This window comes from Mastigoproctus giganteus, chromosome 4 (genome assembly GCF_048544385.1).
Source record: "Mastigoproctus giganteus isolate SK-2022 chromosome 4, ASM4854438v1, whole genome shotgun sequence".
Taxonomy (NCBI): Eukaryota; Metazoa; Arthropoda; class Arachnida; order Uropygi; family Thelyphonidae; genus Mastigoproctus; species Mastigoproctus giganteus.
In genome coordinates, this window is record NC_143578.1 from 93442209 (window position 1) to 93457661 (window position 15453).

The window sequence follows — 15453 nt, forward strand, 5'->3', positions numbered from 1 at the left end:
TAGGGAACAATTTTGACATCATTTATTTAGATTTTACCAAGGCATTTGCATGAGAGGTCACTGTATAAGCTGGAACATGTTGGGATTACTGGAAGGATTCTAAAATGGATTGCAGGGAAACCGAAGGCAGAGGGTTGTGATTAATGGATATTCTTCAGATATTTGCAAAGTCAGAAGTGGGATTATTTTTAGCCCATGACAACAGTGAAATTTTTCAGAATCTCCTGCAATACTAATCAGGTAGAATGATTAAGTGTCAGCTGTTTGTGGTTATTTAAATCTGATTTCAAACTTTTATTAAATTTTGATAATGATAAATATGCTATCTTAAAAATCAGTCTTATTTTAAAATGCTTTAATCAAACATATGATGTACTACATAAATTTTATTTTCTTATAAATGTTTACCACTTAGAGTTTTCTTACAGTCCAATTTGCTTTCCCTCTTAAGAAACCAGCAGTATCCTGGCAACCTTGATACCACTTTTCATCCTGGATATGTCCTGATGAAAACATTAATCTTGCTCATCAGTTGCATCTTGCAAGTTTCGATTAAAAAAAAAATAAATAAATAAAAAATAAAACACTAAGATGGGAATGAAGGAAATGAATTTTCAAAGACATTTTTATAAAATTGCAATGAAGGCAACACCAGAGATTCATAATTGTCTTCTTTCCTTCTTCCAAGAAATCCATATACAACTGCTTCAAATAATCACCCAAGCTTTTAATTCAATATCCTGTAGTTTTGTTGCAGATATGTCATCTTTGAAGAGCTTCTTTATTTGAGGCTTACTGAAAATTCCTTCTTTACCCAGACTTTTAACAAAATTCTTCATTAATCCAAGCTTTATATGCAAAGGTGGAACGTATTTTATATTACTTCTCTCTGGTAAAAATTCCTCCCTCTTTTCCCATTACTGTACAATACAATGTTTCTATTGTGCAACTGTACCAAAAACATAGAAAAACAACAGTGTTTTGTGAAATCTCTAACCAATGAGTAATACAATTATAGTCGATTCTGATTATTTGGGACACATTGGGACTAGTGCATTTTGGCCCTTTAAGCAGCTGCCCCAATTATCTGAAGTTTCACGTAAATAGTTAAAAAATACAATGGACCCCCGATTTACAATTGGTTCACTGTACAACCAAATCACGTTAGTTTGGACTCACAATAGTAAAGTACCGTTCACTATACGATGTGTAGTACGGTCATTGTGAGCACGTTTGTGAATTGAATTTTAATTCTATTAAACAGCGATTCTAATTAGTGAAATAGGAGGAATATTATCCACAGGCTATAAAAGTAAAGTTATATTAGGCACAGATTTACCCTTTATTACCTTACCAATTAAAAAATTAAATGATATGTGAAAATCGGAAGAATGCACATGATAATCGGAATAATTAATACATACTGTAATATGTACATACAAACTAGTTGACATTTCTGTTCACTGACATTTGTGGGTGGGGGTTAAAATTTAAAACAGTAAAAAGATAAGCAATCAATAACAAAGAACACGGCACACACAAATTGCAAGTAACACGGTATGCACAAGTGAGAATGGAGTAACAAGTTACTAAGCTTTAAAAATAAGAATGAAGAGAAGATTCTGAAAATTAATTTTTTTATATGATTGAAGATGTCATGGAAGTGTAAACACATTTCACCATAATAACCCACAGAATTCCAGCTGTCTGTATTATCGCAAATTCAATAAGATAGAGTTTACTATCCGTTTATGATAGATTGCACTAACAGAAAAGCCCAATAAACAAAGACTGCTAATTGTTTTATGATTGTCACCTCCAGAAATCCGGCCAAACCACGTGGTATAGTCGGAGACAATTGTAGGGTAATCTCCGGTGCTGTGGTCTCCTGCCCCGATTAAACGCCATGTTTTCCCAATTAAGCGAAGTAAACCCTGTCTATTTTCTCGATTGGGTTCTGTTTTTTAAGATTTGCCCCAAATAAACGGCTGCTCCGATTAACCGGTGGTCCAGATAACTGGAATCCACTATACTTAAGATCATCTCAGGCATTCCAACCAAAGTTGTGTTACTTTATTGCATTTGGGAACTTCGATATCTTTCAAGCCAGCAGCGGAACTGATGGGATTGTATTTCCATTGTGTAGTAAAACTGCTTTTAAACTTAATTGAGGAATTCATAAATATACACCATTCATTAGAAATGTGTACAATGTCCAGTTCATTCAGAAGACCACACTTATCTTTACAGAAACATATACTGTCTTCCATAATGAAATATTTTGACATTTTCAATTAGCTTCCACCATTATAACCAAGGAGTTCTGCTTGCTTTTTTTACCTAAGTTAAATCACTAACTAAATTGTTTTACTCTTGCTTAAGTGCACCACTAAGGATGCACCGATTAATCTGTAATCGGCTCCTTGGCCGATTAATTGTTAATCAGATTTTTTGTTGATTAATCGGTTTTATTAATCAGCCATTTCCTGCTAACTTTAAGCCAGTTAATCATTGCCAAGAAATTCTTCAGACAGCTTTGACTGAAATGGATTAAGTAAACATTTTTTGAGTTTGGCTGCTACAGCCAAACTCTGGAAATGCTGAAGCTGCTGTTATAGCCAATTTATTTTTATTAATACAGAGAATAGCATTAGCATTAGCTCGCGGGTTCGATTCCCGCTTCGGGCTTGGATCAAAGTACTGCAAAAACCTTGGGAGGTGCAATATGGCCACAGAAGCCGATGCGCCAACAACTACCAAATCAAAAAAAAAAAAAAAAAAAATTAGCATTAGCATTAGTAGAGGCATTTGATGCAAGAAAGCAAGCTTATGCAGCATCAGCCAAAAAAAAAAAAAAAACCCACTTCCACTTCACCCCTCTGTTCGTTCAAAATACCTGTCCAGCTGAGCCTTAAACTTATTTAGGCTATCAACTTCCACTACAAGGGATGGAAGTCTGTTCCACCAACCAACCACCCGCTGGCTAAAGGCAAATTTCCGCACGTCTATCCTACATCTGTCTTTCCTCAATTTGAATTTATCCCCTCTCAGGTGATTATTCTGAGCTAGAGGAAGAATCCCATCAGCATTGAGCATGCTCAAACCATTCAAGGCTTTATACACCTCTATCAGATCACCTCGCTGGTGCCTAGCCTCCAGACACTGTAATTTGCAAAACTTAAGCCTTTCTTCATAAGAGCACCCCTTTGTTCCATTCACTAATCTTGTTGCCCTTCTCTGTACTCGTTCCAGCAGCTTTACATCCTTCTTGAAATGAGGCCTCCAGACCTGTATACAGTACTCTAGGTGTGGCCTGACCATTGCCTTATACAAGGGAATAATCACCTCCTTATCCCTGCTGGAAAAATTCCTGTATATCATTGACAATACTCCATGAGCTACTCTTGCAGGCCATCTGCACTGCTCAGAGAACTTCATATCTGCCTGCACAACCACCCCCAAGTCCCTTTCATTCTCTACCACTGTCAGTGTAGTACCACAGAGTTGATACGTTGCTCTGGGGTTGCTGTTTCCCATGTGTAGTACTTTACATTTGTCAATGTTAAACTTCATTTGCCACCTCTCAGCCCATCTGCTCAACCTTTCCAGATCCTGTTGCAGCAGCATAGTGTCAGTAGTGGCCTTGACAACCCTGCCAACCTTTGTATCATCTGCAAACTTGGACATTAAGCTTGATATACCATCATCAATATTTATAAATACAGAAAACAATAATGGACCTCAGGGCTCACCCTGAGGGACTCCACTAATAACATTAGTCCACGATGAGCAATGTCCATTGATTACCACTCTCTGTCTTCTCCCCTTCAACCACCCCTTTATCCATAGCAGCAACTTGCCGCCAATGTCACACTGCTCCAATTTGTGTAGCAGTCTTCCATGTGCAACAGTATCAAAAGCCTTTCTAAGATCCAAGTATATAATATCCAAGTTATTCCGTGCATCCAGTTCTTTTGTGACTGCATCATAGTACTCAATCAAATTGGTCAGGCAAGACTTCCCCTTAACAAAACCATGCTGTGTCCGAGCTATAACTGAAGTCTTGTCTAAATGATCCTGCAGTGCTTCTTTAACCAATGCCTCCATTATTTTCCTGGAACAGAAGTTAAGCTCACAGGTCTATAATTACTTGTGTCAGCCTTTGATCCTCCTTTGTGAATTGGGGTCACATTTGCACATCTCCAGTCTATGGGTACCTCCTCTGAGTCCAAGGAAGCTCTCATAATTATGGCTAAGGGTTTGCTTACTTCCTTTGCTGCCTCCTTGGCAGTGTTAGGTGGGTCAGAAAACTGCTAGCTTGGGGGGAGACAAAGACCAATAGATTGACAGTAGCCACTGGCAGAGGTGAAAGAGATTCTTGCACTGCTTCTATTAGAATGAGCAGAAGCCTGAAAAACAAGATGCATGGTATTTCAGAGACTGCTGGGAGCCATTGGCGGTACAAGTAAACACATGGGTTGTGTTAGGGTAGCTAAGAATAGAAACAGGTGCAGGTATACTTGCGTGTACACCAATGCTAGGAGTTTAGTAAATAAATTTGATGAATTTGAGGTATTGCTCAAAACATCAAAGGCAGATATTGTTGGGATATCAGAGACGTGGTGTCACACAGATATAAGGGATGCAGAACTGCAATTTGGGGAGTACAACGTCTACAGAAAGGATAGACAGGATAGGAAGGGTGGAGGGGTTATGCTATTAGTTAAGAAACACATAAAAACCAAGGAAGTGAAGCCAGTCGACATCACTGGACAGTGCAGTGTTGAGTCAGTTTGGTGTGACATAAGCATTGGGAGATCAAAATTGAGAGTAGGAGTGTGCTATAGGCCTAATGACTCTGATGATTATAATAAGAAACTGTACAGGGAAATAGAGTGGGCCAGTAAATCAGAGAGTCTTATAATGGGAAATTTTAATTTCCCAGATATTGACTGGAATTTGGGGGCTGGTCACTCACACACTAGCAAGGCTTTTGTGGATTTATTGGATGATTGTTTTCTACATCAGCATGTTCGGGAGGCAACTAGAGGGACTAATACTCTTGATTTGATTATCTGCAGATAAATGAACCACTAGGTGGCAGTGATCACAGTGTGCTGAAGTGGGATTTACTCAAAGAGGTAACTACCATTAGGGGTAAAGGGAAGGGTTATTGCTTCCGGAAAGGCGACTACGATGGACTGAGACAGTATTTAAATTCTATACAGTGGGACCAACTGATGATGTTACCAACAGCAAATTCAAAATGGGAAGCATTCAAAGAACTTATCTTGGAAGCTACTAGGCTTTACATACCAACTAAGAAATATTGTTCAAGGTTTAGGCCAAAATGGATGTCAGATGAGCTAATGAGGCATATGGCAGAGAAGAAAAATGCATGGGATACTTACAAATTAACACATGACACAGAAGCCTATGATAGATACAAGTTGATATGCAACCAAGTTACAAAGGAGGTTAGGCAGGCGAAGGCAGATTACGAGAAATCCTTGGCAAGGGATGCAAAGAAAAACAGCAAAGAGTTCTTTACTTATGTAAACTCTAGAAGGAAGGGGATGAATCAGATTGGTCCACTTGATATTGATGGGTCAACTGTTGATGATCCTGCTCAGGTAGCTAACAAACTAAATGAATATTTTGCATCGACATTCACACATGAGGAGTTATTCAGCAAGGGGAATGCCAGAGGTGTATTCACCTCTAGCAGTAAGCTACAGAATCTTGAAATAACTGGGAGTAAAGTGGAGGAGAAACTGTTGAAGATAAACACAAGAAAGGCACCCGGGGTGGATGGGATCTATCCAGTTATATTAAAGGAGGCAGCAAAGGAAGTAAGCAAACCCTTAGCCATAATTATGAGAGCTTCCTTGGACTCAGGGGAGGTACCCATAGACTGGAAATGTGCAAATGTGACCCCAATTCACAAAGGAGGATCAAAGGTTGACACAAGTAATTATAGACCTGTGAGCTTAACTTCTGTTCCAGGAAAATTAATGGAGGCACTGGTTAAAGAAGCACTGCAGGATCATTTAGACAAGACTTCAGTTATAGTTCAGACACAGCATGGTTTTGTTAAGGGGAAGTCTTGCCTGACCAACTTGATTGGATACTATGATGCAGTCACAAAAGAACTGGATGCATAATGGGAATTATGCATCCAGTTGTACGCCATATCCAAAAATTTCATTACTTCATACAGCATGTCCCATCCACTTTTTCTTACTATTGAATACACCCTGAATTGTCAAACTAATAGAGCAAGCTTATCTGCGAAAATATCTAAACCTCCCAAACACTTCCTAATTCATTTCACAAATATACATGGTCTCAATTCTAATCTCAACAATGTCCATTTCCACTTGCAGTCTGCCAAACCCCGTACTTTTTCTAATAGAATCGGTTATCGGTTGTTTCAACTACTGTTCATCTCAGTTGCCCAAATTGTTTGCTTTATGATTCCTTTCGCCTCAAAGGTGGTACTTGTGCATATGTCCATTCCGATATTCCCTGTCAGAGACTTGGCAATTTGGAATCTCCTCTCTTTGATTTTCTCTGGCTTAAAATCTCTCTACCTCATTGTGTCAAATTCATCTGTTGTCTCTACCGTTCTCCCAACTCCACTAATCACGTGGAGCTCTTTGACTTCCTCTCTTTGCAACTTGACTTTCTCCAGTCCAACTTTCCTAACAGTGTGGTAATTTTCCTTGGTGATTTTAATGTTCACAACTCCAGCTGGCTTCCATTTTCTAGTCACACTCACCCAGCTGTTGGAGATGCTGAGGCTTTTGCAATTAATAATGACCTTGCACAGATTGTTCATTTACCTACAAGAATACCGGACAATCCTAACCATACAGCCAACACGCTTGATCTTTTTCTCACAAACAATCCTTCTAAGGACACGGTCGAAGTGAGAAGTCCTCTAGGCACTTCAGATCACAACTTGGTGATTGTCTCTTCTCCAATGGAGCCTTTATCTCATGGCTATTCCCAACCTCGTGTTGTTTGGCATTACAAGAATGCAAAATGGGATGACCTGTGAGATTTCTTTTCTTTTCCTTGGTTGGATTACTGTTTCAAAATTTCTGATGTCAATGTCTGCTCAGATCGTGTCAGTGAAATTATTCTTGCAGGAATGGAATCCTTTATCCCACACTCCACTTTAAAATCTCGTCCTTTATCTAAACCTTGGTTTTCCAATAAATGTGCTAAGGCTGTTCAAGAGAAGAATGTTGCATATCGTAATTGTCTTGTTTCTAATTCTTCAGTTTCATTTTCTGCCTACACCAAAGCTCGCAACAATTGCAAAGCAGTTATTAATCAGTCCAAACTAGAGTAGAAAACTTGCTTCTTGCCCTAATGGTAGCCGAGCATTCTGGTCTCTTACCAAAGCTATTGGCCCCAACTTTTGCCCATCTCTACTCCCAACTCTGTCCAAATCAGATGGTTCTGTTGTCACTTCAGCCAAGGATAAAGCTGACCTGCTATCATCCCATTTTTCTTCCAACTCACGTATTAATGATCTTGGTAAAACACCTCCCACCATTCCCAACATGCTCCATTCAATGCCTCCTGTGGTCTTCCGTCAAAAGGATTTTGACGAATCTTGATGCCAAGAAAGCTCCAGGTCCCGGTGGTATTTCTCCACTTGTTCTCAAAACTTGTGCTCCTGAACTTACTCCTATTCTTTGCTGCCTTTTTTCACTTTCCTACTCCAAAGGTGTTTTTCCTTCTGCTTGGAAATTTGCTCATATCCAGCCAGTTCCTAAAAAGGGTGACAAATCCCTCCCATCCAATTATCATCCCATTGCAATTACTTCTACTCTTTCTAAAGTAATGGAGAAATCAATTCACCGCCAACTTTTAAACTACTTAGAAACCTTCCATCTGATCAACAATCACTAGTATGGATTCCGTCAGTGTGGATCCACTGGTGATATTCTAACTTATGTTACCCATTTATGGACTAATTCAATGGAAAGGTTCGGTGAAACCCAAGTAGTTGCTCTTGACCTCTCAAAGGCTTTCGATTGTGTTTGGCATAAAGGTGTTCTAAACTTTGCCCTGCTCAATCAGCTTCAACTTCTCGAAAATCTGCTACCAATTCCTTAAATGCCGATATTCAGTTAATTCTCCAGTGGAGCAAAGATAACTTAGTTGAGTTCAACCCTTCTAAAACTCAGTCTTGTCTTATATCTCGCAAAAAAGGATTCTTCTGCTGCTATGCTTATCTTTGGTGACACTCCGATTTCTAGGCAAAATGATATATCTCTTTTGGGGATTACCCTGACTTCTAATCTCTCTTGGCACAAGCACGTTACAAATATTGCTTCCTCTGCATCTAAAAAACTTGGTTTTCTCTTTTGCTCTCAGCGTTACTTTTCTTCCAAACAACTGCTCACTCTGTATAAATCAAAAATCCACCCTTCCATGGAATATTGTTCCCACATCTGGGGTGGTACCCCCAAAACCTCTCTCAGGCTTCTTGATTCCATTCAGAAGAGGGCAGTTAGGTTAATTAATGATTCATCTCTAACAGAGTCTCTCCACTCGCTGTCTCATAGACGTACTGTTTCTGCTGTATGCCTTTTTTACAGATACTTCCATGGGCACTGTTCTCCTGAATTGTCTTCTATAATTCCTGCTCTCTCTTTCAAAACAGTCCGAACACGTGCCGCCACCAGCCAACATCCATTTACTGTCCAACTTCAAACTCACAGAACCAACTTTTCATCTTCCTCGTTTATTCATTCAACTGCCGTTTTCTGGAACAACCTTCCTTCATACTTATTTCCTGAAAATTACAGTCTACAGAAGTTCAAGTCCAATGTCAACAAATATCTTCTTTCATCTTCTTAATCGCCAACCCAAGCACAGTACTAATTACTATAGGTTCTAATACCTCTCGTGTTTGGGGTTTGCATAAAAAATAAAAAATAAGAGTCAAAATTGTAAGAATTATCATTGAAGTAGTAGATTCTCTTTTACTAGCTTCGTTGGTGATTTCTTCAAATGGATCTAGGAGTTGGACAATTTTTTTCTATAGGACCCCATTGGTATGACCTGAATGTCGGGAGAACCTTTCGCTGTTCTGTGTTTCTTTCCAGCATATAATACATTGAATTCCAACGAAGCATATATTAATCTTGAATTAATTTATGCTTCTTTAAATTTAGTTGCTCCTGTATTTCCATTAATTTGTTAACTGCTGAAGCAGAATGACTGAAGTATTTTACAATATTCCTAGCCGACCGGGTAAAGTACCTGCCCGGCAACCCAAAGGTCGCGGGTTCGATTCCCGCCTCGGGCTTGGATCAAAGTACTGCAAAAACCTTGGGAGGTGCAATATGGCCACAGAAGCCGATGCGCCACCAACTACCAAATAAAAAAAAAAAAAAAGAAAAAAACAATATTCCTATTGACAACAGTCCTTACAGCCTGCTGGGAAAATATGGAGTCATTTATTGAAAGCTGTAATGTGTGTATGAAACATGATTGTGACTCTAAACCCTACCAAATGACACCAGCTGCCATATTTGCTCCATAATCGCACAGTATGAGGAAGACTTTGCTTTTTGAGATCTTATATTATTCTAGCACATTGTTCAACTTTTTGCTGATCCGTATCCCTGTATGAAATCACGAAAAAGGCAGAATTCTTAGGACAGCCCTATGTTGTTCAAACTGATTTGAAAGCCAGTGGCTTGTAATACTCAGAAATGGAGAATTCTTGAGAAGATTTAAATTATTTGTATTAGCTGTTCAAATATCAGTGGTTAAAGAAATGTTGGTGGTTTTATCCAGGAATGTTTGAAGTTTTGTTTTTACCTCCTGAAATGTATCTGGAATGATTTCATCAGTGAAATATTTCTTCTTGGAATATTGTAATATGGAAATTTTTTTTTTTTTTTTTAATATCCTTTGGAGTCCAATGTCATGTTATGGAATATGGTTGAAGGTCAAGAGCTATTTCTGCAATTAAATAATGGATCCCTTTGGCCTTTTGGTCATTAATATCCCAAAGCTTTCTTCTTTGTTAAAACTGCTTCTGTAGTAGTTTCCACTTTAGCAGGAGGTTCAATGGTGCTGAATATTCAGCATATGTCCTTTTCAACTTATCCGATGCTTCTGTTTCTGTTGACATTTTTTCTGGATGGAACTTTTTGAGATGATTCATCATATTTATGGTTGTAAATGTTTTGGCTCTTTTACCACCTCTTGGTTTTATCCTTTGGATTTATCGTAAAATTCTTCCATGCAATACTTGATGCCATAATGGTCACCTTGACAATTACTTAAACGTGGCTGTAGTGGAGGGTATACCCTTTGAATTTTTTTAAGTGAATAGCATATACCTTCTAGTTTTTGAATGACTTGAAAAAAACAAATATTAAAATATTTACTGAAAATTAAAAAATAAATTTATTAGAATTTGATTCTTAGGCAATATTTATAGTTTTATGCAACCGAAGCGAATTCAGTTAATAAGCCTGATATGCACAGTATATTCTGCGTTTTGTAACATTCATAGAGTATACCTTCTGCTAATTTTACATCTACAGTACTGCTTAAATCTTAATAAAATTTAATCTGAAAAAATATTAAGAGGATTAGAAACACATTATGGATTAATAAGATATACAAACAAACTGAATACTAATATGGGGCGATGGTAAAGAAAGCCAACACGAGAACTATGGGAAACTAACTGATAACACGCATTATCTGTTTACCGAGAATGCAGTGAGAAACTGCGGTAGTGGCAAAGCAATTTGCTGGGTAAGTTTCCCATAATTTGCTGTGGTTCTCGTGTTGGCTTTCGTTTCAAATTTCCAGCATCCCCCTCGTAAACAACTTTTTCAAGTCCTGTGTTTGACAAAAATAACCATCAGTATTGTATTCTAACATCATTATTAATACTGCAAATAATAAAATATCACGGGGGGGGGGGGGGTGTTTTGTCCACAAGTTGCAATTCTTCCTAACGGATTTAAGTGAGATGGGCAGACTATCAACAGAGGAGTCGCGTGACTGGCATTTGTCCATGTGTATCAGGGAAGTGCCTTTGAAATGCAAATGATATATTGGTGTCACCCGGTGCAAAAAATGCCCACCAGAAGAGAAGGTGGTCTAAAAACTAGTTACAGATATGTAACTAATTCTGTAATTGAACACTCTTAGACACAATCATTGTAATATTCCTTATATTAGTATTATTTAGTTGATATTTGACTGTATGTACTGTAATTAAGCAATAGGCAATTTTTTCAGTGGGCTGCTGGCTATTAAAGTGGGAAATCATTGTAATGATTAATCGGTGATCGGGAAATTTTCTTATCGATGCAACTCTATGCACCACATTATAAATTTCTGGTTTTTAGTCCAAATCTGTTGAGGTGGATAGTCCAGCAAAGTCTGCAACATTAGAATCCTCACTATATTCATCACTGCCTCCTTTATCCCGTGATTTTAGGGGACTGGTGTCAGCAAATCTTCATTACATGGAACAAGCCTTATTGCAGATGATATGGTAGGATATATAAATGCTGTACATTGCTTTCCTGGAATTGCTGATATTTTTGTCATGCAAAAATAGCAATCATCAGAATGGTTGCATGGGTCTTTCCCCACTATAGGAACAGCAGAAGACATACTTTTAATTTTCTCAGTTAGCCACATGCTCAGATTTGTCGCACAGGTAATACCACACATATGTGGAGCCCACGTTTTGATCAAATCACCAATTTTGTAACCAAAGTTTTGACCCAGTCAACAATTTTGCAACCAAAGTTTTGACCCAATCAACAATTTTGCAACCAAAATATAAAGAATTTGCATATTTAGTAATACTGTAGATTTTCTTCCTCAGTTTTTACTGAAAACGATCCACACACTGAGCTGAAATTGTCTGAGTGAGTCAGACACTTCCTTTGCATCTGCTTAAGCATTTTAACAATATGCAGATAAACCGTACACATACTGCAAATGCATCCCCAATTCACAAAGGGGAATCGAAGGGTGACACGAGTAATTACAGACCAGTTAGTTTAACTTCTGTTCTGGGTAAAATAATGGAGTCACTGGTTAAAGATGCATTGCAGGATCATCTAGACAAGACTGCAGCAATAATTTAGACACAGCATGGGTTTGTTAAGGGAAAGTCTTGTCTGACAAATTTGATAGGATATTATGATGTGGTTACAAAGGAACTGGATGCAAAAAATAATTTTGATATCATATATATTTGGATTTCAGGAAAGCTTTTGACACTGTTGCGCATGGAAGACTATTGTACAAATTGGAGCAGAATGGTATTAAGGGTAAGTTGCTACAATGGATAAAAGGATGGTTAAGTGGGAGAAGACAGAGGGTGGTAATCAATGGGTGCTGCTCTTCTTGGACTAATGTTATTAGTGGAGTCCCACAGGGTTCGGTGTTAGGTCCACTGTTGTTTTGTATATTTATCAATGATATTGATGAAGGTATATCAGGCTTAATGTCAAAGTTTGCAGATGATACAAAGGTTGGCAGGGTTGTTAATGACAGTAATGGCAGTGTGCTACTGCAACAGGATCTAGATAATTTGGGCAGATGGGCTAAGAAGTGGCAACTGAAGTTTAACCTTGACAAATGCAAAGTACTGCATGTGGGTAGAAGTAACCCCAGAGAAACGTACCAACTGTGGTACTACACTTAAGGTGGTAGAAAATGAAAAAGACCTGGGAGTAATTGTGCAGTCAGATATGAAGTTTTCTGAGCAATGCAGACAGGCTGCCAGGGCAGGTCATGGGGTTTTGTCAAAATGATATATAGGAATTTTGCTAGCAGGGAAAAGGAGGTGATTATCCCTCTGTATAAGGCAATGGTCAGGCCACGACTTGAGTACTGCATACAGGTCTGGAGGCCTCATTTTAGGAAGGATGTAGATTTACTTGAGCGTGTACAGAGAAGGGCAACAAGATTGGTGAGGGGAATGAAGGGATCCTCTTACCAAGAGAGGCTTAAGTTCTGCAAATTGCAGTGGCTGGAGACTAGGCACCTGTGCGGTGATCTGATTGAGGTATATAAGGTCTTGAATGGGTTGAGCACGCTGAATTCTGATGGCATCCTTCCACTTGTTCAGATTACAAACCTAAGGGGGCATAAATTCAAATTAAGAAAAGACAGATGTAGAATAGATGTGCGGAAATTTGCCTTTAGCCAGCGGGTGGTTAATTGCTGGAACAAACTTCCATCTGTCGTTGTGGAAGTTGATAGCTTGAATAAATTTAAGGAGGAACTGGACAGGCATTTGGAGGGAATAGTGTGATTTTTTTTTTTTTTTTGGCTGATGCTGCATAAGCTCATACATTTGCTTTCTTGCTTCACATGCCACTGCTCCTACTATTACTACTACTCGCACTACAACTGGCTTTCCATTAACTTAAAGATAGGTGGGAGGCAGATAGGCAAGGTTTAACATGTTAACCCTCCCCAACATTACTGCCATCTATAAGCACATGCAAACATTATTATTTTCAGGTAATACAACAGATCAGTGTCATGTCTGCTTCCTTAAATTCACCCATACATATTATGGGTAAACACGAAAACCTGCATATGTAGAAATTGTGATGTGAATTTTTAAGAATTATTTTTGAAATCTATGAATAAAAACTGACTGCAAACAGCAGATAAAGTAGAGATAAAAATTATATTGGCCAGTGTGGTATTAAAAGGCCAACTTACTCTATCACAGATAATATGCGATGATTTGAGGGAGGGGTGACTACATATATTTTTTGTTAGCAAATATTAAAAAAACATTGCATAGCTTTTTTATATGTAACTACCTTTTGATCTTAACATAGAAATGAAAAATTGTTTTGTAATATTTCAGCGTATTAAAAATTTTATTTCTATAATTAGGTCTACCAGCAGAAGAATTCCTTACTATTAAAAGTACTCCTGTTGGTCCAGTAGCAGGAGGTATTATGGCATGTTTTGTGGTGCTGGCACTTGGTGTTTATTGTTATCGTAACCATGTTCGTAGAGGAACTTCAGCACATTTTGTGTCGAGTGCACCTGATACTATGGTTAGGTTGTCTCAGTTAGATAATGAACCAGATGATGTGGAGCGACATGAAGAACCAGTAAACACAGGTAAGAGAAACTGCTTTACTTGAGAGAAATTGTAATTTCAGTGATTATATGACAGAACCATTCTTGGTTACGAAACCCATCCTTGATACAAAATGCTTAAAATGAAAGCAGAAATTTAAATCTCACTTATTTAAATGGCTTTTGAAATAAGCTTGACTTGACTGTATGGTATTGTGCGCTTACATATGTGATTCTGAAAAGGCATAATTGTAATACTTTTAGGTCAAAGTAAGTGGGTGTAAGGCCATTTTTAATTTTTTTTTTTATAGGGAGTTTCAAAAATAAAACTGATTGTCTAGAATAATGCTGGTTGTTGACTGACTGGACATCGTTATATATTTTTAAGAAGTTTTTAAAAAGGCATCACCAAAATGGCTAAAAAAAAACATTAAATATTTACTAGCATATATGTACACATTTGCCAATAAAAAATACATAAGTATATATATACACACACACAGAAAAACTTCATATAATTGTCTATAATTAGTCAATATAGTAAAAGGTGTGCAATTTTTTATGCAAAAATATTAAACTTTGGAGAAATGAAATTCATTAAATGAACTTTATTTTACTCTGATAAATTTATAGTCAGACTTAAAATTAATTTATTATTTTTAATAACTGAATATTATTTCAGTAGTACATGCAAGAGAAAGAGGGGACATTTAAGTGCTTAAAACATTAAAAGAAAGAACGTAGAGGGGGTTCTAAATGCAGATTTTAATGTAATACACTACTATGATAGGTAAAAAAAAAAGAGAGAGGTCAACTTATTATAGTTAAAATGTGATTAAGGGTGAATTTTCAATATAAAAAATAGATTATATTAGTATCAGTCATACAGTGCAAAAAAGCCATAAGCTTTAAATACACTGGCCAAAAAATAAAAAATTAAAAATAAACATAAAATTGAAAAACAACCTGAGTTTCTCTCCTCACATAATGTAACTTATTCCAGTAATTAACAACTGATTAGCTGAAAGAAAGCCTTCTTACAATCCCAGTCTAAATCTCTTTCCCTGTAATTAGAACTTATGCCCCCCCCCCCCCCCATTCTGGAATCATTTACACAGTGAAACTTTTGCCTTCACTTTGATTCCTTCTTAGAGCTTTATAGACCTCAGTGGGGTTCCTTTTAAAGTCCCTGGTTGCCAAACTGTGCAGCCCACATATTGCAAGTCTTTCCTTATACCGATGCCCTTTTGCAGATCTCATCAAGAAAGCTGCCCATTTAACATTTAACCAGTCTGAAGAATAACCATTAATCACACCTGCTCCATCTAGAAT

At 37.6% G+C, this 15453-nt stretch overlaps 1 protein-coding gene across 3 annotated transcripts in view; it reads left to right on the top strand.

Moving 5' to 3' along the window:
• LOC150086917 (VWFA and cache domain-containing protein 1) overlaps positions 1-15453 on the top strand; it is a 464860-nt gene that overhangs the window by 447523 nt on the left and 1884 nt on the right. For all 3 annotated transcript variants that reach the window (XM_090372820.1, XM_090372822.1, XM_090372821.1), the window contains one exon: positions 13930-14163. In XM_090372820.1, coding sequence (XP_090228946.1) covers positions 13930-14163 — 234 coding nt within the window. The remainder of the gene's footprint in view (positions 1-13929; positions 14164-15453) is intronic.